This window comes from Hylobates moloch, unplaced genomic scaffold (assembly GCF_009828535.3).
Source record: "Hylobates moloch isolate HMO894 unplaced genomic scaffold, HMol_V3 SCAFFOLD_52, whole genome shotgun sequence".
NCBI lineage: Eukaryota > Metazoa > Chordata > Mammalia > Primates > Hylobatidae > Hylobates > Hylobates moloch.
Genome location: NW_026652327.1, coordinates 332620 through 355493, shown reverse-complemented (window position 1 = coordinate 355493; position 22874 = coordinate 332620). Strand labels below are relative to the sequence as shown.

General features: G+C 43.6%; 1 protein-coding gene across 1 annotated transcript in view; it reads right to left on the bottom strand.

Annotated features, from left to right (window-relative positions):
- Positions 1–4542, bottom strand: part of LOC116463675 (calcium uniporter protein, mitochondrial) — a 211041-nt gene extending 206499 nt beyond the window's left edge. The window contains exon 1 of the mRNA XM_032146882.2: positions 4387–4542. Coding sequence (XP_032002773.1) covers positions 4387–4539 — 153 coding nt within the window. The 5' untranslated portion in view covers positions 4540–4542. The remainder of the gene's footprint in view (positions 1–4386) is intronic.
- Between the last annotated feature and the right edge of the window lie 18332 nt (positions 4543–22874).

Here is a 22874-nt window from a genome sequence, read left to right as displayed (position 1 = left end):
GGAGGCGGAGGCTGCCGCGAGTCCAGACCACGCCACCGCACTCCAGCCCGGGCAACACCGAGCACCGGGTGAGCGAGACTCCGTCTGCAGTCCCAGCACCCTGGGAGGCCGAGGCGGGCAGAGCGTTCGGGGTCAGGAGCTGGCGACCAGCGTGGCCAAGATGGCGAACGCGCGCCGGCAGGCAAAGGAGAAAAAACAGGCAGCGGTGGCGCGCGCCGGCAGTCCCAGGCAGTCCGCGGCGCGGGGCAGCAGCGAGACGAGGAGATTGCTGCCTGGGCCACAGAGGGAAAGAAGAGAAAGAAAGAAAGAAGGAAAGAAGGAAAGAAGGAAAAGAAAAGAAAAGAAAAGAAAAGAAAGAAAGAAAGAGAAAGAGAAAGAAGGAAGGAAGGAAGGAAGGAAGGGACCCTAGGAATTCTTGAATCCATCTCCATTTAAAGGAATTTTTGGCCAGATGTAGTGGCTTACATATATAATACTAGCTCTTTGGGAGGATGAGTCCAGGAGTTCGAGACCAGCCCGGTGGAAATACCCTGTCTCTACCAAAAAAAAAAAAAAAAAAAATTTTTTTTTTTTTTTTTTGAGATGGAGTTTCGCTCTTTCGCCCAGGCTGGAGTGCAGTGGCATGATCTTGGCTCACTACAACCTCCGCCTTCTAGTTTCAAGTGATTCTCCTGCCTCAGCCTCCCAAGTAGCTGGGACTACAGGCGCCTGCCACCATGCCCGGCTAGGTTTTGTATTTTTAGTAGAGACGAGGTTTCACCATGTTGGCCAGGCTGGTCTCCAACTCCTGACCTCCTGATCTGCCCGCCTCAGCCTCCCTAGTTGCTGGGATTACAGGTGTGAGCCACCGCACCCAGTCAAAAAAAATTTTTTTAATTAGCTGGGCATGGTGGTGCGTATTACTTGGGGAGGCCGAGGTGGGAGGACAGCTTGAGCCCAGGAGTTCAAGATTGCAATGAGCTGTGACAATGTCAACGAACTCCAGCCTGGGTGACAAAGCAAGACCTTGTATAAAAAAAAAAAAAAAAAGTAAAGGAATTTTAATCCTTGGTCTGTTCGTAACCACAAATATAACAAGTCACTTTCCTCAGTTTATTAGGTTTCCTCATGTGTAAGTGAGAATGTTAGATTCAAAAGGAATTGTACATCACCGTCTGTAACCTGAAATGAACCTTAAAGGCTAGAGGAGTGATTAGGGGTGATAAAGGCTGAAATTCAGCTACAAAAAATCCATAAAGGTTTAGTATGAATGTACGGGACAGTGCAGAGACTAGCTTAAGTACAACAGAGTATTTGTGCTGGGATGAATCTGGCATAATAAGATTGGGCCAGACTATGAGGAACTCAATTAAAGAATTAGGACCTGCCTCTGTGTCAGGCAGTGTAACCTGTTAAAACTTTCAGGTTAATCTGAAACAACGTCATTGCCAAAAGAACTGTGATGTGTAAAGTAGAGCAAGTCAGCCACAAACTGTAACAGGACAATGACAGACTTAAGTAAAAGATGTAGTAATTCAGCATAGCCGTTAACTGCTAGAAAATGCCAACAGTGGGGCTGTCATAATCAGAGATGAAACAGTTTGTTTTAGCAATGGAATTACACAGCTCACAATGAAAGGCAGTTCCTCTTCGAAGAATCATCCTTAAAAATAGCAGCCACCTTCACTAACCATACAGAAAAGCAGGCAACAAACATTTTACATCAGTTTTGGTTACAGTCACAAGCTGGAGAGAAGGAAAAAAATTACACTAGATAGTGCTAAAAATATTGAATAAGCCCCTGTACCTTTACTCTTATTTACTCAGTTGAATGACATACTAATGGAGAAGGGGGAGGGGACAAACTAAGTTTATAATTTCATAATTGCACTTACCACTAGCTGAGCTACTGTATTGCTTTGGACTCATTCTCGAAACTTGGAAAAGATGAACTTCTCACTCAAAAAGTTAGGCAGTGCTGTAACTGGTTATGTCCCCCTGGTTGTAATTTACCATACCATAGAGCAGAACAAAAGTGGCACAAACTGGACTTGTGATCCAGTCCAATGCAGACTGCCATCTGCTGCACATACACAGGCTGTCTCCCAAGCAAGATTCAACCTTAGTGTCTCTCAGGGACCTTTATCAGAACATCTATTCTTTCTGGTAAGCTGTTTGCTCCCATATTCACCTAATACATGTACTCAAATCAACACCTACTTACAGAAGAATTCCCATTCATGGGGTTTTGAAATAGCAATACTTTCCTAACAGACAATAGTAAATTTTATAAGGGAGGGCAGAGATGTAAAGGAGCATTCGCACTTTACAATAAAAAGAACACAATAAGGGGTGAGAAGATCTCAGATGAGTGGGAGTCCTAAAATTTACGTATTACCTAACGTAACCTTGGCCAAGTCTCTCTCTTTTCAGGGCCTCAATATCTTTTAAATGGAATGTCTTGTAAGGAATCACAGACTATCCTATGGAAACAGCTGTATACATGATGGCTTCAGAAGAATTGTAGAAAAATAATGTTTATATATTTTTTTCAAAATCTTACAATTCTAAATTCATGTACAAGTCACCATTCCCATAATATTCCTGCCCTTTAGAAATAACACTTCGTTTTAATTGTGCTTTCAGTTACAAATTCAGCACTTCATTTTTACCCACCCTAGAACAGCACAGAGAACACCTTCATGAAGTATCCCCACAAGGGAGACACTCACAGCCTGACAAATTTGCATAGTGGAAAATATACAAGGCACAAATTTTTTAAAATGCTAAATGAATATCACACCCAAGCAGTCGTAAAAACTGTGCAAAGTCAGAAGATGTCTTATCAAAATATGGACTTAAGGACAACTTGGGAAGCCTTTAAGTAGTTTGACGGAAAGGGGAATGCAATCAAAATTTGGGGTGGCTTTATGTTTTTAAGAGAACAAAATACATAACTAGAGGCTATGAAACACGCAAATTAAATTGAACTGTGGAAAAGCTCTTGGCTCTCACCCAAAAGCTTCGGCAAAGCAATATGCCAGTATGCCAGATAAAAAGAGGTACAATCTTCTCACAAGAATGAGGATAGGGTCCATACCTACGACTAATAATAACAATACAACCTTGCTTTTGCAGAGCATTAGGTCTTTTCATAGCTCTTTCAGGCACTCGATTTTGATGTTGTCACTGGCCTTAGGAGTATCCTCTCTGAAGAGCTCCAGTTCAGTTTCCTCTCAAGAGCTATGATCAGAACAAGGCAGGTGATGTGTTTATTGAGGGTTGAAGGTACTATTGTAGTTTCTCATATCAAGCTGTTTGCAGTGATCCTCTAATAATCACACTATACAACTCAGCCCCAGGAAATAAAACCTACATTCTTTCCCTCAGAGCTGGCCAGAGACCAACACATATAGGTCTAGAAAGTCCAAGGGAAGGAAACCTCCTGATTTGTTAGGTTAAGAACTCCATGCCAAATTCATCTCTTGCAACTGAAAAAAGAAATCTCTCTCACACTCTCTCACACACACACACACTCACCCAAGAGTGTTCAAACAGAAATCCTCTTTTTCTGCCAGCCAATGAAACCCAGCAACAACTGGTTAATACAACCACCAAATCTCTGCCTCTGTCAACAACTTGTCATATTCGCTTCTCCTGTGCCTGCTGCCCACCCTTCCCGCTTCAGGCACGCGTGAACACGCTTATACAGTAGCCCTCGAAAGGACCCCCAAAAGCACCTTTAAGGACCCAAGAGGATGAAGCTTGCCTCCTGAAGCAATGCAGCATCCATCTCGAGGGAGCCGGTTCCCCATGCACACACACACAGGAAGTCACAGAGGGGGATAAAGTTTGATTTTCCTTCTTGCCCGACTCCTCCGGGACGAGAGAGGACGAGGGGCGGCCCCGTCGGGGTCCTGGGCTGCTCTCCGGGGCAGCTCCCAGCAGCATGGCACTGCCACTCTCCTGGCACACACAAGGCGGCCGCGGCAACTCAGAACTCCCCAACCCGCCCGGAGGAGGAGGGAAAGGGGACAACTTCCATCGGGCTCCGTTCGGGAGCCTTGGGGCAGGGCTGTTAAGAACGAAGAAGGGAGGGACCGCGATTGGGGGCGAGTCGGGGAGAGGTTCAAGTCCCGTGCCTTCCCCGCCCTGGTGTCCCCAGTCCTGCGGGAACATCCCCGCCGTCGCCCCTCCTCCTCCTCTCGGCTTCCTCCCGCCCGCCCTCCCTTCCTGGTCGCCGCCGCAGGCGCCTGAAGGGCACGGCGGCTCCTCGGTGCCCGGCAACCTCCGGAGCGGCCGGGAGTTGAGGTAACTCGCCTGCTGCCCCGGCGGCCTGCCCGCCGGCGGCTCCCACACGCCAGCGCCGCCCCGCCCTCCCCGGAGCCTCTGGGCGCGCTCGCTCACCGTCCGGTGGTGCTGCTGCTGCCGGTGGCGGCTGACGCCCAGCCCAGGGAAGCAGCCGGCAGTCAGCGCCCCGCAGCCGCCGGCGCCCCCGCCGCCGCCGCCGCTCCGAGAGGAGAGAAGCAGCAGGAGCGATCTACCTGCGGCGGCCGCCATCTCTCAACTGGAAACGGCGCCGACCCAGGCAGCGCAGCGGACGGCCAGGGCGGAGCTAAGACCCGCCACTCACCGACGCCGGGCCAACTAAAGCCCTTGACTGAGTTGATGAGGCGGGGCTTCCTGCAAGGTCCAATCGACAGGCGGGAGAACCACATTGGAAGCTGCCAGTCACTTCCAGAGTTACCTATAGTGGGACATAGTCAATTACGGGCAAATTCTAGGGAACCTGTAATTGGCACCCAAGCCCGTGAAAATAACAGCAATAGAGATGGCATGTTCAGTTTGGCTAATCTTCACCAACAATAGAGCTATGATAAGAGTAACGGGGGATATAGATATTTGTGAAAAGCTTTGTTCTAAGTTGAGTTCTGAGTGTTCTAAGTTGGCAAAATAGGCACCAAATTAATAACCATTAACTGTGTATGCTGTAACTCTCAACTACACGCCTAAAGTTATCATTTATAACTGATAATATTTAGATATGCTGGAATTAACTGCATCACGGAGTGATCTAATGACTGTGATGTGTAGCATAATATAGGAGGGGTAGAACGATTACAATATCAAAGTCCCAGAATGAGTACATGCCATCAGAGTGAATTAACAGACCTGTATACATCTCAAATACCCAATTCATTTTTACAGCACCTTTATACTGATATTCTTACACTCTCCAGAAACAGCACTATTTTACCATATTTGACTTTGTGTGCATTTACAGAAACAGAACACATTAATACGTAATAAAAAATCATGTAAGGCCGGGCGCGGTGGCTCACGCCTGTAATCCCAGCACTTTGGGAGGCAGAGGCGGGCAGATCACGAGGTCAGGAGATGGAGACCATCCTGGCTAACACGGTGAAAACCCGTCTGTACTAAAAATACAAAAATTAGCCAGGCGTGGTGGCGGGCGCTTATAGTCCCAGCTATTACGGAGGCTGAGGCAGGAGAATGGTGAACCCGGGAGACTGTGAACCGGGGAGACGGTGAACCCGGGAGAATGGCGAACCCGGGAGACGGAGCTTGCAGTGAACCGAGATCGGGCCACTGCACTCCAGCCTGGGCGACACAGCGAGACTCCGTCTCAAAAAAAAAAAAATCATGTAATAGGCTATTTTAATGATGTTTCGTAATTTTGCCAAAATAGTTATCAGAATACGCTTTGGAATAACAAACACTTTTCTCTTGAAAAACACTTCTTTCCACTTAAACTCACAATGAGGGTTCCTTGAACACTGCCTAAGAAAGATTTTGGGTCCTGAATTTCCTTAAAAGAGTATTTCCTTGCTATCTGTTTATTATTATGAGCCGATTAAATTCTCACATCTCTTTTTAAAATCTGGAGCAGGAAAATAGTTTGGGAAGAAAATACAAGCATTATTTTAAATTTTGGAAAACATCTTTGTAGTGTAGCCTTAGATGATAAATTTAAAACAAAAACAAAACACACACATAAATATCAAGAAAATGTTATCACTTGTTCTAAGAATATTCTTTGAAGTTTGACTGAAATGGTACCTTCTTGGCCAAAAATAGGCAAAACATGACGTGGAAGTTTTTTGTTTGTTTAATCCTTATGCCCCACCTACCCCAAAACAGTGAGATGATTGGCTTCCCCAGGTGAGGTATCATGTCACTCACTCAAAAGGCTTTATTGCCCAACAGGGGAACTTGAGACCTCAAGAATGAGCCCTCATTCAACAGCTGCACACAGTAATCCCCCTAGCTGGAAATCCATGACATTCCTGGAACAATTTCCCTTACAATTATTTTCCACCCATCTATATTTATCCCAACTGCATTTGATGTATTTACCCATGCTGTGCCATTTTCCCTCTCACCCCTTCACACCTTCTTACAGAGATCACCATGGATTTTAGTTTTGTTTTTATTTTCTGTACCTTCACCAGATCTAGCTATGAATCAGGATTGCTCCATTTCCACTTCCCACTTTAAGAAATTTTACTAGAATTGCCTTTACTCTATTTTTGCAAGCATGAAAATTAGATGTGCATCCTGCAGTGAGATTTACTCATATGCATTAGCAAAAGAACTAATAATATTTTTAAGTGCACAAACATGAAATTGGTGGTATTAGCAAAAGTTTTCTTCCTACCTGTTTACCAAAATGTGTCATCTTTTATCTACTAAGATGAAACCACTGATGCACCAGAGAGAGATAGGCTGTATAAATCTGAGGATTCACTGACTATACTCAGTTCTGGGTGTTGATAATCCAAGGCCAGCAATTAATTTAAACAAATATCAAGTATCTCCTCACAGCGAAAAACTTCTTCATAGCTGCAAAGGACATATCTCACATGAGCTGGTTGGCCAAGCCTGATAAGGAGAAAGTGTAGATAGCTCAACAGAAAGTCATTCTCAAACCTAAAAAAATTATGTGTGTGTATGTGTGTGTGTGTGTGTGTGTATACATATACGTGTATGTGTGCCTGTATATACACACACATTATATAGAGAGAGAAGGAAAGGGAATTAACATACCTGCTATGTGCCAGAGATTGTGCTGATCACTCCAGAGATACTACATTTAAAAAGGACGGCAAGACAACCACAGAAAACTTTAAAAAATTGTAACTTTCATGAGAAAGAAGTTGAAGAAAACCTCGATGTCTTCCAATAGGGAAATGGTTAAATACATTAGACACTAACTTTGTAACAGAAAATTATTCAACCATTAAAAAATTGAGGGCCAAGCACAGTGGCTCATACCTGTAATCCCAGCTCTTTGAGAGACTGAGGCAGGAGGATCACTTGAGACCACACATTTGAGACTTGCCTGGGCAACACAGCGAGACCCTATCTCTAAAAATATATATATTTTAATTAGCTGGGTGTGGTGGTGCATGCCTGTAGTCCCAGCTACTCAGGAGGCTGAGGCAGGAGGCTTGCTTGGGCCCAGGAAATTTGAGGTTATGGTGAGCTATGATCATGGCACTGCACTCTAGCCTGGGTGACAGAGTGAGACCCTCTCTCTTAAAAAAAAAAATTATTCTATCTATACTTTTTTATTTTATATGTTTTTTTTATTTATACAAGTATATATATATATTTTTGAGACGAAGTCTCACTCTATCGCCCAGGCTGGAGAGCAGTGGCACAATCTTGGCTCACTGCAACCTTTGTCTCCTGGGTTCAGAGGCGATCCTTTCGCCTCAGCCTCCTGAGTAGCTGGGAATACAGGTGTTGCACCACCAAGCCCAGCTAATTTTTGTATTTTTGGTAGAGATGGGGGTTTCACCATGTTGGCCAGGCTGGTCTTGAACTCCTGACCTCAAATGATTCTCCCACCTCAGCCTCCCAAAATGCTGGGATTACAGGTGCTATCTATACATTTAAATAATATAGATAACACAGTATAGATGACCCTTTTTAAAGTAATTTATATATATGTATAACTTAGATAGATAGATGGTAATTTCCAGAAGAAAACATGTTACCTCTGGGAAGTTTTAAGGGGTAGCTATTCTTCTGAATGGTTTAAAGTATTCTCATCTGCTTGAATTTAAGATGTATATGTATACACATCTTACAATTTATATATAGAGGAAAAGTAAATTGTTCTCACCTGCATATTACTTTGTAATTATAAAAACATGGTCCCTAAAACCAACATGGCTGCAGAATTGTTTTCTGTGCCAACTCTTAAGCACAGGTTGATCTTTTTTTTTTTTTTTTTTTTTAGCTAAAACTAATCAGAACAGGCTTCCTGGAGCGAGAGACCTTAACTAGGTTCTCTACTATCTTTTTTTTTTTTTTAAGCTAAAACTAATCAGAACAGGCTTCCTGGAGCATGAAACCTTAACTAGTTTCTCTACTAAAATGTACACTGACGTCAGCTCTCAAGTATGACTCAACTCAGTGGAGTATTTGCCTAAGCATTCCAGAATAGCTAGGGTAGGTGATGCACATGGTTCATTGACATGATCAAGAAAGCATAAAAGGAATCTGCCCAGAGATCTAGGGGCTGCATTTCATTGTTTACTGATAATATGAATTATTATTCAAGTGAAATCAGCAGTATTTAACAGGAAAAGGTATACGAAGAGGAAAGCCAAAAAGAAAGGGTTTTGCCTTCCAATATTTATCACGAACCACAGCCTAGACCTGTTTGCTGGCTATGCTTTACTGTTTTTCCAGATGTTTTTATTCCCATTTCTCCTCATATATCCACCTGCAGTCATCTCTTCATCACTACCACGTCTGTTCCCATGACTTCCTAGTTTCTGTGATGATTTCTGTCTTTTTTCTGTCGGCTCCTCTGGATCATAAATATTTCTAGTCAGTGTAGTTGAGAAGGGTTCTACTCTTAAACTGCAGGACATATATTTTCCTGTCTATATCTATATCTATTCTCACTTCACACACACACACACACACACACACACACACACAATTTTTCCTTCCTCATTTTTCTCTTTTTTCTTCCTCCAACACTCCCATTTCCCTTACTCTAATATAGATTTCGACCCTACTCTAAATCAGAGATACCAGCCTGGGCAACATGGCAAGACCCTAGCTCTACAAAAAAAATTAGCCAGGTGTGGTGATGCGTGTCAGTACTCTCAGCTACTGAGGAGGCTGAGGTGAGAGGATCCCTTAAACCCAGGAGTTGGAGGCTTCAGTAAGCTATGGTAGGGCCACTGCACTCAAGCCTGGATGACACAGTAAGATTATGTCTCAAAAAAATGAATAAATAAAAATAGTAAGTCAGAGATAGATTTATATATTCCCTGTAAAATGTTTTGTGTGGAAGGAAGCTCATGTCCTGGTCTCCAAAGGATGACAGACTCCACATTCATTTTATAACTTAGTGGCCTTATAATCTAACATTGTTTTAGCTCAGGAACATCCAATCTGCATTGAGAGCAGAACTCCAGGAAAACATTGAGTTGAGAAGGGCAGGGCTTGTTCAAATAGGATTATCTTTGTTCATGTTTCTCGGAATCTGAGATGTTGGCAGCATACTTTAAAGCTGTCCTTTTTGTGTTCCGTTGACGTGTGGTCTCCTGTAATCTTCTGCTTACTAGACTTCTTGATATAGGAAGTCTTTTTTCTCTATCAGAAGTGATTCAAGGGGTGGGACACTAATTTTACACTTAAATAAACCACACCTCCTAAGTGAATAAGAATTCGGCTCACATTCTTATGGAACCCAACACCATCGATTCCAGGGCATTTAAAAGTGCCAAAAGATCACAACTTTCTCTAATAGGGTTGAACTACAAAAAAATCCCAAATTGGTAAAGTGGCTCCTCTCTCAGCAATCCCCTGCCCAGATATCTGTTTTTTTTGTTTGTTTTTTTTTTGAGATGGAGTCTCACTCTGTGGTCCCAGCTGGAGTACAGTGGCACGATCTCGGCTGACTGCAACCTCTGCCTCCCAGGTTCAAGTGATTCTCCTGCCTCAGCCTCCCGAGTAGCTGAGATTACAGGCATGTGCCACCACGCCCAGCTAATTTTGTATTTTTAGTAGAGACAGGGTTTCTCCATGTGATTCACCCACCTCAGCCTCCCAAAGTGCTAGGATTACAGGCATGAGCCACCATGCCCGGCCTCCTGCCCAGATATCTACTCTCCATACCCTGAACGTGCCCTGACACTTCCAACCTCCACTCTTTGCTCCTACTCTCCCTGTAGCCACCTGTCCTACTGTTCTTTTGAATACCAGCTTGATCTCATCTGAGGGTAAATGTCCCAGTAAAATTAAACTCTCCCTCTTGCATCTTCTCATAATTTGTTGTTTGACTTTCTATCTCAGTATCTTGGTCCTGGATCTGAGCTGATCTGACTGGGAGGCCTGTCATAGGCCTTGATTATCACATCTATTTAATTAGGCTATTTTGGCTGGCTGGGCCACAGTTCCCTTCTTTCACCATTCTAGGTATATTTCATATCAAAATTGTTTATGTTACTATCTTTCTCCTACAGAGCTCTTCCAGGTTAGAGGTGCCAATCTGGCAAATTAATTGAAGCTAACTTTAGATGATGTCAGTTACTCCTTAGATTGCCTCTTTTATACAACACTTATATTTATAGGAGCTTCCAATGCTGATATCTAAAAGAAATTCACAAAGTATGGCAAGTCTAAAAAAATTATTTTGGTCCCTTAAAAGTCTTCAAAAATTCATCAAATACTGAGCCATATTAGTCTGCCTTCTTCAAGGTCCCATACATCTTTATATCATGCTGGGTTTTGCCCAAATTTCAGCTCCTCTTAAACTAAACTAATATATTGTCAAAATGCTATTTTTGGGGCTGGATGCAGTGGCTCACAACTGTAATCCCATCATGTTGGGAGGCCAAGCTGGGAGGATCACTTGAGCCCAGGAGTTTGAGACCAGCCTGGGAGCAACATAGTGAGACCCTATCTCTACAAAAAATTTTAAAATTAGCCTGGTGGGGTGGCACATGTCTATAGTCCCAGCTGCTTGGGAGGCTGAAGTGGGAGAGTCACTTGAGCCCAGGAGGCTGAGGCTGCAGTGAGCCATGATCATACCACTGCATTCCAGCCTGGGCGACATAGGAAGACTCCATCCCTAAAAAAAAAAAAAAGAAAAGAAAAGAAAAAAAAGCTATATTCATTCTCAATTTTGATATAATGTATATAATCTTCATCAGTACTTATTTACACATGAACACATAGAATCTGGGCTATGGGTTGTACTTGGTGGCAGGCAGGGCGTGGAGGAAACTGTAGGCATGAGATTGGTCATTGCTGGTTAACGACAGGTGCAAACGCTGCTCTTTAAATTTAGCCATTGCACTTGGCGTCTTGTCTCTCAGTTGTCACTTACGGCAACTGCTACTGATTTGGAAAGGATCAAGGAAAGGATGACACAAAGGGTCACATTTATTAAAAGGCAGAGAGAAAAAGTTTTGTTCTCTTTTATTTAATAAGACTAACCTAAGGAATGAAAAATAGTAAAAGACTTGGAGAGTATAAAGACAGCTTAAAAAATAGAAGAGGGAGGCCAGGCATAGTGGCTCATGCCTGTAATCCCAGCACTTTTGGTGGCTGAGGTGGGCGGATCACCTGAGATCAGGACTTCAAGACCAGCCTGGCTAACATGGTGAAACACCCTTTCTACTAAAAATACAAAAAATAAGTGGGCATGGTGGTGCGCGCCTATAATTCCAGTACTCTGGAGGCTGAGGCAGGAGAATAGCTTGAACCTGGGAGGTGGAGGTTGCAGTGAGCCAAGATCACACCATTGCATTGCACTCCGGCTTGGGCAACAAGAGCAAAACTCTGTCTCAAAAAAAAAAAAAAAAAAAAAAAAAGAATAGAAGGGGGAAGGAAATTATTCAGAGATAATTATTAACAAATTGGTCTTAAATAGGCACTTTAAAAGCCATTCCAGCTGCCAAAACTTGGGAGCAAAAGCATCTAAAAGCATTGGTTGAAGCTCAGAAAATAATTATTATTAATTCAGAGTTGGGATAAGAGTAGGGGACAACACCTGGATTGATATAATTTACTAATTCATTCATTGTCAGTCAGTCAAGAAAAATATATTGAATAGTAGGTGCCAGGCAACATATGTGAGGAGAAATTTTCCAAAATTTGCATTCCCTATATTGTGTATTTCTTTTTCTGAAATATTTATCTAACTACCATAACCCTGACCTTGAATTGGAATAAATCCTTCCCGTAACTTTGTAGTCCAACATTTACATATCATTCCAAAGAATGAAAGATCCCTTGAGTAATCTCAGAGCATTAACATAACATGAATTTAAAACATACCACCAATGTAATAATCACCCCACTCAATGACTTTATTAAGAAAACATGAAGAGGCCAGACACAGTGGTTCACACCTGTAATGCCAGCACTTTGGAAGGCCAAGGTGGGTGAATCACCTGAGGTCAGGGGTTTGAGACCAGCCTGACCAATATGGTGAAACCCTGCCTCTACTAAAAATACAAAAATTAGCCAGGTGTGATGGCATGCGCCTGTAGTCCCAGCTACTCAGGAGGCTGAGACAGGAGAACTGTTTGAACCGAGGAGGCAGAGGTTGCAGTGAGCCGAGATCGTGCTACTGCACTCCAGACTGGGTGACAGAGTGAGACTCCGGAAAAAAAAAAAAAGAAGACATGAGGAATAGCCAGGTACAGTGGCACACCTACAATCCCAGCCACTGGGGAAGCTGAGGCAGAGGCAGGAGGATCACTGGAGCCCAGAAGTTCAAGACTAGCCTGGGCATCATAGTGAGGCCCTGCCTCCATTAAAAAAAAAGACACAAAGAAATTGTAATTTTTTTCCTGTCAATGCATAGTAGAGTACAATTCTATTTAAATAGTTTTAAGCTACCTCATTGCCTAGGGTATAAACTAAATTTCCGTCTCAGAGAATTATAAGACGACATTGTGTTACTTTCTTCATGCCTTGCTTTGCTAAGATATATCTGTATCAGGTTGAAACAGGGCCCTTTGGGTTACTCACTATCGGGGAAATGACTAAACTAATAAGCTTGTTAAAATTTAAGCTGGCCGGGCGCAGTGGCTCATGCCTGTAATCCCAGCACTTTGGGAGGCCGAGGCAGGCGGATCACCAGGTCAGGAGATCGAGACCATCCTGGCTAATACGGTGAAACCCCATCTCTACTAAAAATACAAAAAATTAGAAAGGCATGGCGGCGGGCGCTTATAGTCCCAGCTACTCGGGAGGCTGAGGCAGGAGAATGGCATAAACCTGGGAGGTAGAGCTTGCTAGTGAGCCAAGATCGTGCCACTGCACTCCAGCCTGGGCGACAGAGCGAGACTCGGTCTCAAAAAAAAATAAAAAATAAAAAATTTAAGCATCTATAAATTCTACTACTTTAAGGCCCTGAAGCAATTATGCCTATTATCTATTTGATAAAAATATTTTGTTTATTGCCAAGAAGAGAAAATTTTCACATAATACCACTAGATGATTAACCCAAGACAACATGTGAAAGGTCCTTACTCAGAATGCTGAGTTAATTTGGAAATATCTTTATTATTACCTCCCACAATATAGATTTGATATTAAAGAGGATTTAATAAAGATTGTAAAGATTTAATGGTTCTTTTGTTTTTTTTGTTTTTTTGTTTTTTTTTTTGAGACGGAGTCTAGCTCTGTCGCCCAGGCTGGAGTGCAGTGGCGCAATCTCGGCTCACTGCAAGCTCCGCCTCCCGGGTTCACGCCATTCTCCTGCCTCAGCCTCTCCGAGTAGCTGGGACTACAGGCGCCCGCCACCACGCCCGGCTAATTTTTTGTATTTTTAGTAGAGACGGGGTTTCACCGTGGTCTCGATCTCCTGACCTCGTGATCCGCCCGCCTCGGCCTCCCAAAGTGCTGGGATTACAAGCGTGAGCCACCGCGCCCGGCCTAATGGTTCTTTTAAAACCAGCCTTTGCTACTTTGCTGCTTTCTTACCAATTTTGCCTTTTGGAAGGTGAAAAAATATGAAGAGACAAATAACTTCTTGTTTGCCAACCAGGTCCCCTTCCCAGAAATAGTCCTGGGACAGGCTGGGTGTGGTGGCTCATGCCTGTAATCCCAGCACTTCGGGAAGCTGAGGTGGGAAGACTGCTGGAGCTCAGGAATTTGAGACCATCCTGGACAACACGATGAGATCCTCTCTACAAAACTAAGCAAAATTAGCCAGGCGTGGTAGCACATGCTTGTGGTCCCAGCTACTCAGTAGGCTGAGGTGATAAGATCGCTTGAGCCAGGAAGGATGAGGCTGCAGTGAGCTGAGATCACATGCCTGCACTCCAGCCTTGGCAACAGGGCAAGACCCCACCTCTAAAAAAAAAAAAAAAAAAAAAAGTCCTTGCCGGGTGTGGTGGCTCCCTATCTCTATTAAAAAATACAAAAAATTAGCCAGGCATAGTGGCACGCGCTTGTAGTCCCAGCTACTCGGGAGGCTGAGGCAGGAGAATCACTTGAACCTGGGAGGTGGAGGTTGCAGTGAGCTGAGATCACGCCACTGCACTCCAGGCTGGGCAACAGAGCGAGACACTGTCTCGAAAAAAAAAAAGTCCTGGGACATAAATGAATCTTTTTGAATTAAATTTTACATATAAGCTAATACTAACCAGGCCAATTTTGAAAAGTAAAATCCAATCATTTCTAGAATGCATCCTTTAGGATGGAATTCTCAATTTTGTTTCATCTTGACAGACACACTTTTAATACATGCTGGTCACAAAGAATAGTTTCTAAAAGCATGTGAATAAACAAGATGAACTTTGGCTTTATACTCTTCCAAATGTGTTAGCTGTAACTATACTGCGTCCAGACATCTCCTAGCTAAAAGGATCTGAAATACTTCTTAAATTTAATAAAACAAATTCTGCAACTGCAGTAATGGCTATCCTTGAGGTCCAAGAAATTAACTCTTTATTTCAACAAATAATATGACTTGGTTAAGTTACCACAGCTAACAAAATGAATTCTCTGGCCTAACGAAGCTTACCATATAATAAAAATAAGGGTAGTAGGGGAGGATTGTAGGAGGTCATTCACCCAGATTTGAGGATCTGAGAAGGCACTTCCGGGGAAGCAATATTGGGTGAGGTCTGAAAGATTAGTAGGAGTAAATGCCAGAGGGAGAGTAGCAACATTTGATATCAGAGGGGTAATAGGAGCAGGTGACAAAGTATCTCATAAAACAGATTAAGGAATTTGTGTTAAGAATTTGTATTGCTGGGCCTGGTGCCTCATGCCTGTAATCCCAGCACTTTGGGAGGCCGAGGCGGGTAGATCATCAGGTCAGGAGCTCAAGACCAGCCTGGCCAAGATGGTGAAATCCCATCTCTACTAAAACTACAAAAATTAGCTGGGTACAGTGGCAGGCGCCTATAATCCCAGCGACTTGGGAGGCTGAAGCAGGAGAATCGCTTGAACCTGGGTGGCAAAGGTTGCGGTGAGCTGAGCTCATGCCACTGTACTCTAACCTGGGCAACAGATTGAGACTCCATCTCAAAAAAAAAAAAAAAAAAAGAATTTGTATTAAGGAATCTGTATAAAACAATTTAGTATTCCTCTTTTATAAATGAAGAAATTGAGGTTAAGAATCTGCCCAAATTCAGGCTGGGTGTGGTGGCTCATGCCTGTAATCCCAGCACTTTGGGAGGCCAAGGTGAGCAGGTCACTGAGGTCAGGAGTTCAAGACCAGCCTGGCCAACATGGTGAAACCCCGTCTCTACTAAAAATACAAAAATTAGCTGGATGCCGTGGCTCACACCTGTAATCCCAGCACTTTGGAGCACTTTGGGAGCCTGAGGCAGGCAGATCACCTGAGGTTGGGAGTTCGAGGCCAGCCTGACTAACATGGAGAAACCCTGTCTCTACTAAAAATACAAAATTAGTCAGGCATGGTGGCACATGCCTGTAATCTCAGCTACTCGGGAGGCTGAGGCAGGAGAATCACTTGAACTTGGGAGGCCAAGGTTGTGGTGAGCCAAGATTGCACCATTGCACTCCAGCCTGGGCAACAAGAGCGACACTCTGTCTCAAAAAAATAATAAAAATTTTAAAAAATTTGTTTTAATACAAAAATTAGCCAGGTGAGGTGGTGGGCTCCTGTAGTCCCAGCTACTTGGGAGGCCAAGGCAGAAGAATTGCTTGAACCCAGGAGGCAGAGGTTGCAGTGTGCTGAGATTGCGCCACTGGACTCTGCACTCTGCACTCTAGCCTGGGTAACAGAGCCAGAGCCCATCTCAAAAAAGAAAAAAAAATAAGAAAGAATCGGCTTAAATTCAGTTCCCAAACTCAAGAATGAAGGACCCCAGCACCTATACTCTTAACTATTAATGTAATCTGCCCTTCCAGAAACCAGCACTCTTGATGTGCAGTCCAATATAGTTCTCTTAAAGCTATAATTCAGCATTGCTTTTATATCTCCCAGGCCATTCAGTTTGCAATGGAAAAAAAGCAAGATAGAAAGTTAGAGCTGAAGGCGGGGAGTGGTGGCTCATGCCTGAAATCCCAGCACTTTGGGAGGCTGAGGTGGGTGGATCATCTGAGGTTGTGAGTTCAAGACCAGGCTGACCAACATGGAGAAACCCCATCTTTACTAAAAATACAAAATTAGCCAGGTGTGGTGACACTTGCCTGTAATCCCAGCTACTTGGGAGGCTGAAGCAGGAGAACTGCTTGAATCTGGGAGGCGGAGGTTGCAGTGAGCTGAGATCATGCCATTGTACCATAGCACTCTAGCCTGGGCAACAAGAGCGAAACTCCGTCTCCGAAAAAAAAAAAAAAAAAAAAAGAAGGTTAGAGCTGAAAAAGACTTGAAAGAGTCTCTAATTCAGTCTCGTAGTCCACAGCGGAGCCACTGAGGTCTAAGTGCGTAACTGACTTACCCAGGACCACAAAGCTATTTAGTGGTGAAGGCAAGACTATAATCCAAGTTTCCAAACTCTCAAAGCAGTTCTCTTTTCACTATACCACAAAATTTGCCCCTCCTACATTCTCTTCCTTTGGGATAGGTATTAGTATAGGGTCCAAAGTTCTTGTTGACTCTTTGAATGGACTGGCTGATATGGCTAGGAAGGATTGGCCGTTACACATATGCAGCTTCTACTTCCTTGTCTATATGCAATGCCACCTCCAATATTACACATTAGCAGAGTAGGCACGTAGGACGTGCTGTGGGAAAAAAAATCCTGTTTTCTTTTTTGTTGTTGTTTTTGAATTGGAGTCTTGCTCTGTCACCAGGCTGGGGTGCAGTGGCGCGATCTTGGCTCACTGCAACCTCTGCCTACCCGGTTGAAGCAATTCTTCTGTCTCAGCCTCGGAGTAGCTAGGACTACAGGTGCGCACCACCATGCCCAGCTAATTTTTATATTTTTAGTAGAGATGGGGTTTCACCATATTGGCCAGGCTGGTCTTGAACTCCTGACCTCGCGATCCACTCTCCTCGGCCTCCTAAAGTGCTGGGATTACAGGTGTGAGCCACTGCGCCCAGCCAAAAAAATTATGCTTTCAAACTACTTTGCTACATTAGCTTTGCCTTGATAACTCAAACCCTCACATTATTTGCTCCTTTGGGTTAGAGCACTGGAAACCTCTGTGAAAATGTCACTGGACAGTGTAACTAAATAAAGATCTTGTCAATACCTTAGCTGAAATTTATTTATGCAATTAGCACTTGCCTCTTGGAAGAGTCCTGACAGAGTAGGACTCTGGAGAGATTAGGATTTTCGTGCAGAATCAAATGGTACAGGATGGCCTAATATGTATGAGGTAGGTTAGAGTGGGAACTGCAGTGAGGGGTCATGGCATACAAAGTCATTGAGCTCCTGGGGAAAGTGGGAAGGAATAGACAGTGGACCAGAAACAAGTGTAGAGAATGGAGCACTTCTGTACATATTAGAAAAAGAGGCCCTGGCCAGGCACCGTGGCTCATGCCTGTAATCCCAGCACTTTGGGAGGCCAAGGTGGGTGGATCACCTGAGCTCAAGAGTTCAAGACCAGTCTGGCCAACATAGTGAAACCCCATCTCTACTAAAAAACACAAAAATTAGCCAGGCGTGGTGGCGCGTGCCTGTAACCCCAGCTACTCAAGAGGCTGAGTCAGGAGAATCGCTTGAACCTGGGAGGCGGAGGTTGCAGTGAGCTGAGATCATGCCATTGCACTCCAGCCTGGGTGACAGAACAAGACTGTCTCAAAAAAAAAAAAACAAAACAAAACAAAAAACAAAAAACAGAGAGAGAGAGACCCCTGTTGCACATCCTGGAGCACAGACTGGATTTCCACCCACAGTGGTCCCCTTGTAGATTCTAGAATAACATTGTTTCACCCAATGTTGTTTTGTTACAATGTTGATGAGGGGGGTAAAAAAAGAATCAGTTCCTGGCTGGGGTCACTATCTGTGCAAAGTTTGCTAGTTCTCCCCGTGCCATGCCAACTACTTTCCTCTCACATCCCAAAGATGTGCACATTAGGTTCATTGGCCTGTCTACATTGTCCTAGTCTGAGTGAGTGTGTGTGCATGTGTGTGCACGCGTGCACATGTGTGCCCTATGATGGGATAGCGTCCTATCCAGGGCTGGTTCCCACCTTGTTCCCTAAGCTGTCAGGATAGGCTCTGGCCACTCGGGACCCCGAACTGGAATAAACAACTAGGAAAATGAATGAATGAATGAATATAAATTATTGTAAAATAAAAATTCATAAAGTAGATGATAATCATACAAATACACAATAAAGTAGATGATACTCATACAAATACACAATAAACAATGAGGTATGAAAGCACTCAGGGAGCCTGCTGAATTTGTTCTCATTCACACTGTGTGGTGGGAGGAGGTGCTCCTTACAATTTTCACTCTGCACAGATTTATTCCTTGGTTTAACTCACCACCAGTATGACCACTGTTACTCACTGATTCACCAAAAATAGGTAAATAATTATCTTACTTGTTTTTATTAATTTCTTTTTTCTTTTTTTTTTTTTTTTTGAGGGAGGTCTTGGTCTGTCTCCCAGACTGGAGCACAGTGGCATGATCTCAGTTCACTGCAACATCCACCTCCCAGGTTCAAGCGATCCTTCCACCTCAGCCTCCTAAGAGGCTGGGACCACAGGTGCACACCACCATGCCCAGCTAATTTTTGTATTTTTTTGTAGAAATGGGGGTTTCACCATGTCACCCAGGCTGGTCTTGAACTTTTAGACTCATGTTATCTGCACACCTTGGCTTCCCAAAATGCTGGGATTATAGGCATGAGCTACCTCACCTGGCCTAATCTTTCCTAAATGCATGTATAGCCCACATTTATTTCAATATTTAATATTGGAAATGTTTTGAGTCTTTTTTATTTTGTTTTTTGAGACTGCATCTTGCTCTGTTGCCCAGGCTGGAGTGCAGTGGTGTGATCTCGGCTCACCATAGCCTCCACCTCCTGGGTTCAAGTGATTCTCCTGCCTCAGCCTCCCAAGCAGCTGTGATTACAGGCACATGCCACCATGCCCAGCTAATTTTTGTGTTTTTAGTAGAGACAGGGTTTCACCATGTTGGCCAGGCTGATCTTGAACTCCTGACCTCAGGTGATCTGCCTGCCTTGGTCTCCCAAAGTGTTGGGATTACAGGTGTGAGCCACTACGGCTGGCCTGAGTCTTTATTAACAAGTTTGATGATGTTTTTGTGACCAGGAATATGCCATAGGAACTTAACTGTTGTTTATATCAATTAGGCTGTGATAATTTTTTTTTATAGTCAGTTCACCTAAAGTCACGGTTTCCAAGAATCTATCAACAGCATTAAGTGAAAACTTACTGTGCACTGAACAATTTGTGACTGACTTGTATCAAGCACATACATCATAATGTTGCTTAGGGACTGCTCTGCCTGCACTCCCGCTGTTGTTACTCTTTTCCCAAAATAGCCATAGAAAATGAGAAGGGAGGCTGGGTGCGGTGGCTCACGCCTGTAATCCCAGCACTTTGGGAGGCCGAAGTGGGCAGATCATGAGGTCAGGAGATCGAGACCATCCTGGCTAACACAGTGAAACCCCGTCTCTACTAAAAATACAAAAAATTTAGCCAGGCATGGTGTTGGGCACCTGTAGTCCCAGCTACGCGGGAGGCTGAGGCAGGAGAATGGCATGAACCCGGGAGGCGGAGCTTGCAGATTGTGCCACTGAACTCCAGCCTGGGTGACAGAGCAAGACTCTGTCTCAAACAAAAAAAGAAAAGAAAAGAAAATGAGAAGGGAACTAATATTCACATTGCCTAGCTGCAGCCCTCACTGAATCTATTGAGCCCCTGCTCTATGTAGTCACCCCGATCACAAAAAACTCCGTGAATTGTATATTCTCATCCCAGTTTTACAGATGAGAAAAATAATGATCCAAAGAGCTTAAGTAGTTTCCCTAAGGCACATAACTAAGAAATCATTCAAAGAGGTTAAGTATTATGTGCTGAGCTGAGTCAAATTGAGGTCTTCTGACTCATGCTTTTCTTGTCTCACTCTACCACGCCCTGTCACCGAAAATTGCTTCCTTGAGTTTGTGCAGTCGCACATTCTCAGTTATGCGAACCCCGTTTACTCCACTGCATTGACCTTCAAGGGGCTGATTTATCACAGGTGAGCTGTTGGCTTCTCATTTGTAAGTGGGCCATCTGGCAAGCAGCATATGGAAGCAGACCCTTTAACAAGGTCATAAGAAGGTCAATTGACTCTAGATTTTAAACTATTTTTCTAAAATCTGAAAGACATACTGTTTGATATTGAATACCAGCTGTTAGTAAGGTGTTGTGCTGGGTGCTGTATAGATATTACATTATAACTTCTTGCTTAATCCTCACAATATCCCCATGAGAAAAATAGTACACTAGCCTCCATTTTGCCAATGAAGGACAAATGTGACATTGAGAAGTAACTTGCCAAAGGTCTCTTGAGCCCAGGAATTTGAGGCCAGCCTAGGTGTAACATGGTGAGACCTCGTTTCTACAAAAAATTATTTTCAAAAAAATTAGTCAGGTATGGTGTTAGCTCCCCTCTAGTCCCAGCTACTTGGGAGGCTGAAGTGGAAGGATTGCTTGAGCCCAAGAGATTCTCGGCTGCAGTGAGCCAAGAATCACACCACTGCACTCCAGCCTAGGTGACAGAACAAGACCCTGTCTCAAAAAAAAAAAAAAGGTCTGTAGCTCAGTGAATTCACTAGCGTCCTTCTCCAGCTTGTTTAGAAAGCATAGGAAATCGTTTATAGCAAGTCAACTCCCCGTTCTAACTTTAGGATTCTACCTGCAACTATCATGTTCAACTTATAGTACCTTTGGTGAACTCCAAACAAATAGGCATACAGTACCCAGAGACATTTGAAGAAATGCATTTCTACCTTATTGTGAAAAAAAAGACTCACAATCTGATGTCTAATGGTCTAATGTCTATACATTGCTTGGCCATACTGCCCAAGGTAATTTATAGATTCAATGCCATCCCCATCAAGTTACCAATGACTTTCTTCATGGAATTGGAAAAAAACACTTTAAAGTTCATATGGAACCAAAAAAGAGCCCGCATTGCCAAGACAATCCTAAGCCAAAAGAACAAAGCTGGAGGCATCACGCTACCTGACTTCAAAGTATACTACAGGCTACACTAACCAAAACAGCACGGTACTGGTACCAAAACAGAGATATAGACCAATGGAACAGAACAGAGCCCTCAGAAATAATACCACACATCTACAACAATCTGATCTTTGACAAACCTGACAAAAACAAGAAATGGGGAAAGGATTCCCTATTTAATGAATGGTGCTGGGAAAACTAGCTAGCCATATGTAGAAAACTGAAACTGGATCCCTTCCTTATACCTTATACAAAAATTAATTCAAGATGGATTAAAGACTTAAATGTTAGACCTAAAACCGTAAAACCCTAGAAGAAAACCTAGGCATTACCATTCAGGACATAGGCATGGGCAAGGACTTCATGTCTAAAACACCAAAAGCAATGGCAACAAAAGCCAAAATTGACAAATGGGATCTAATTAAACTAAAGAGCTTTGGCATGGCAAAAGAAACTACCATCAGAGTGAACAGGCAACCTACAGAATGGGAGAAAATTTTTGCAATCTACTTATCTGACAAAGGGCTAATATCAAGAATCTACAAAGAACTCAAACAAATTTACAAGAAAAAAACAAACAACCCCATCAAAAAGTGGGTGAAGGATATGAACAGACACTTCTCAAAACAAGACATTTATGCAGCCAACAGACACATGAAAAAACACTCATCATCACTGGCCATCAGAGAAATGCAAATCAAAACCATAATGAGATACCATCTCACACCAGTTAGAATGGCAATCATTAAAAAGTCAGGGAACAACAGGTGCTGGAGAGGATGTGGAGAAATAGGAACACTTTTACACTGTTGGTGGGACTGTAAACTAGTTCAACCATTGTGGAAGAGAGTGTGGCAATTCCTCAGGGACCTAGAACTAGAAATACCATTTGACCCAGCCATCCCATTACTGGGTATACACCCTAAGGATTATAAATCATGCTACTATAAAGACACATGCACACGTATGTTTATTGTGGCACTATTCACAATAGCAAAGACTTGGAACCAACCCAAATGGCCATCAATGATAGACTGGATTAAGAAAATGTGGTATGGCCGGGCGCGGTGGCTCACGCTTGTAATCCCAGCACTTTGGGAGGCCGAGGCGGGCGGATCACGAGGTCAGGAGATCGAGACCACAGTGAAACCCCGTCTCTACTAAAAATACAAAAAAATTAGCCGGGCGTGGTGGTGGGCGCCTGTAATCCCAGCTACTCGGAGAGGCTGAGGCAGGAGAATGGCGTGAACCCGG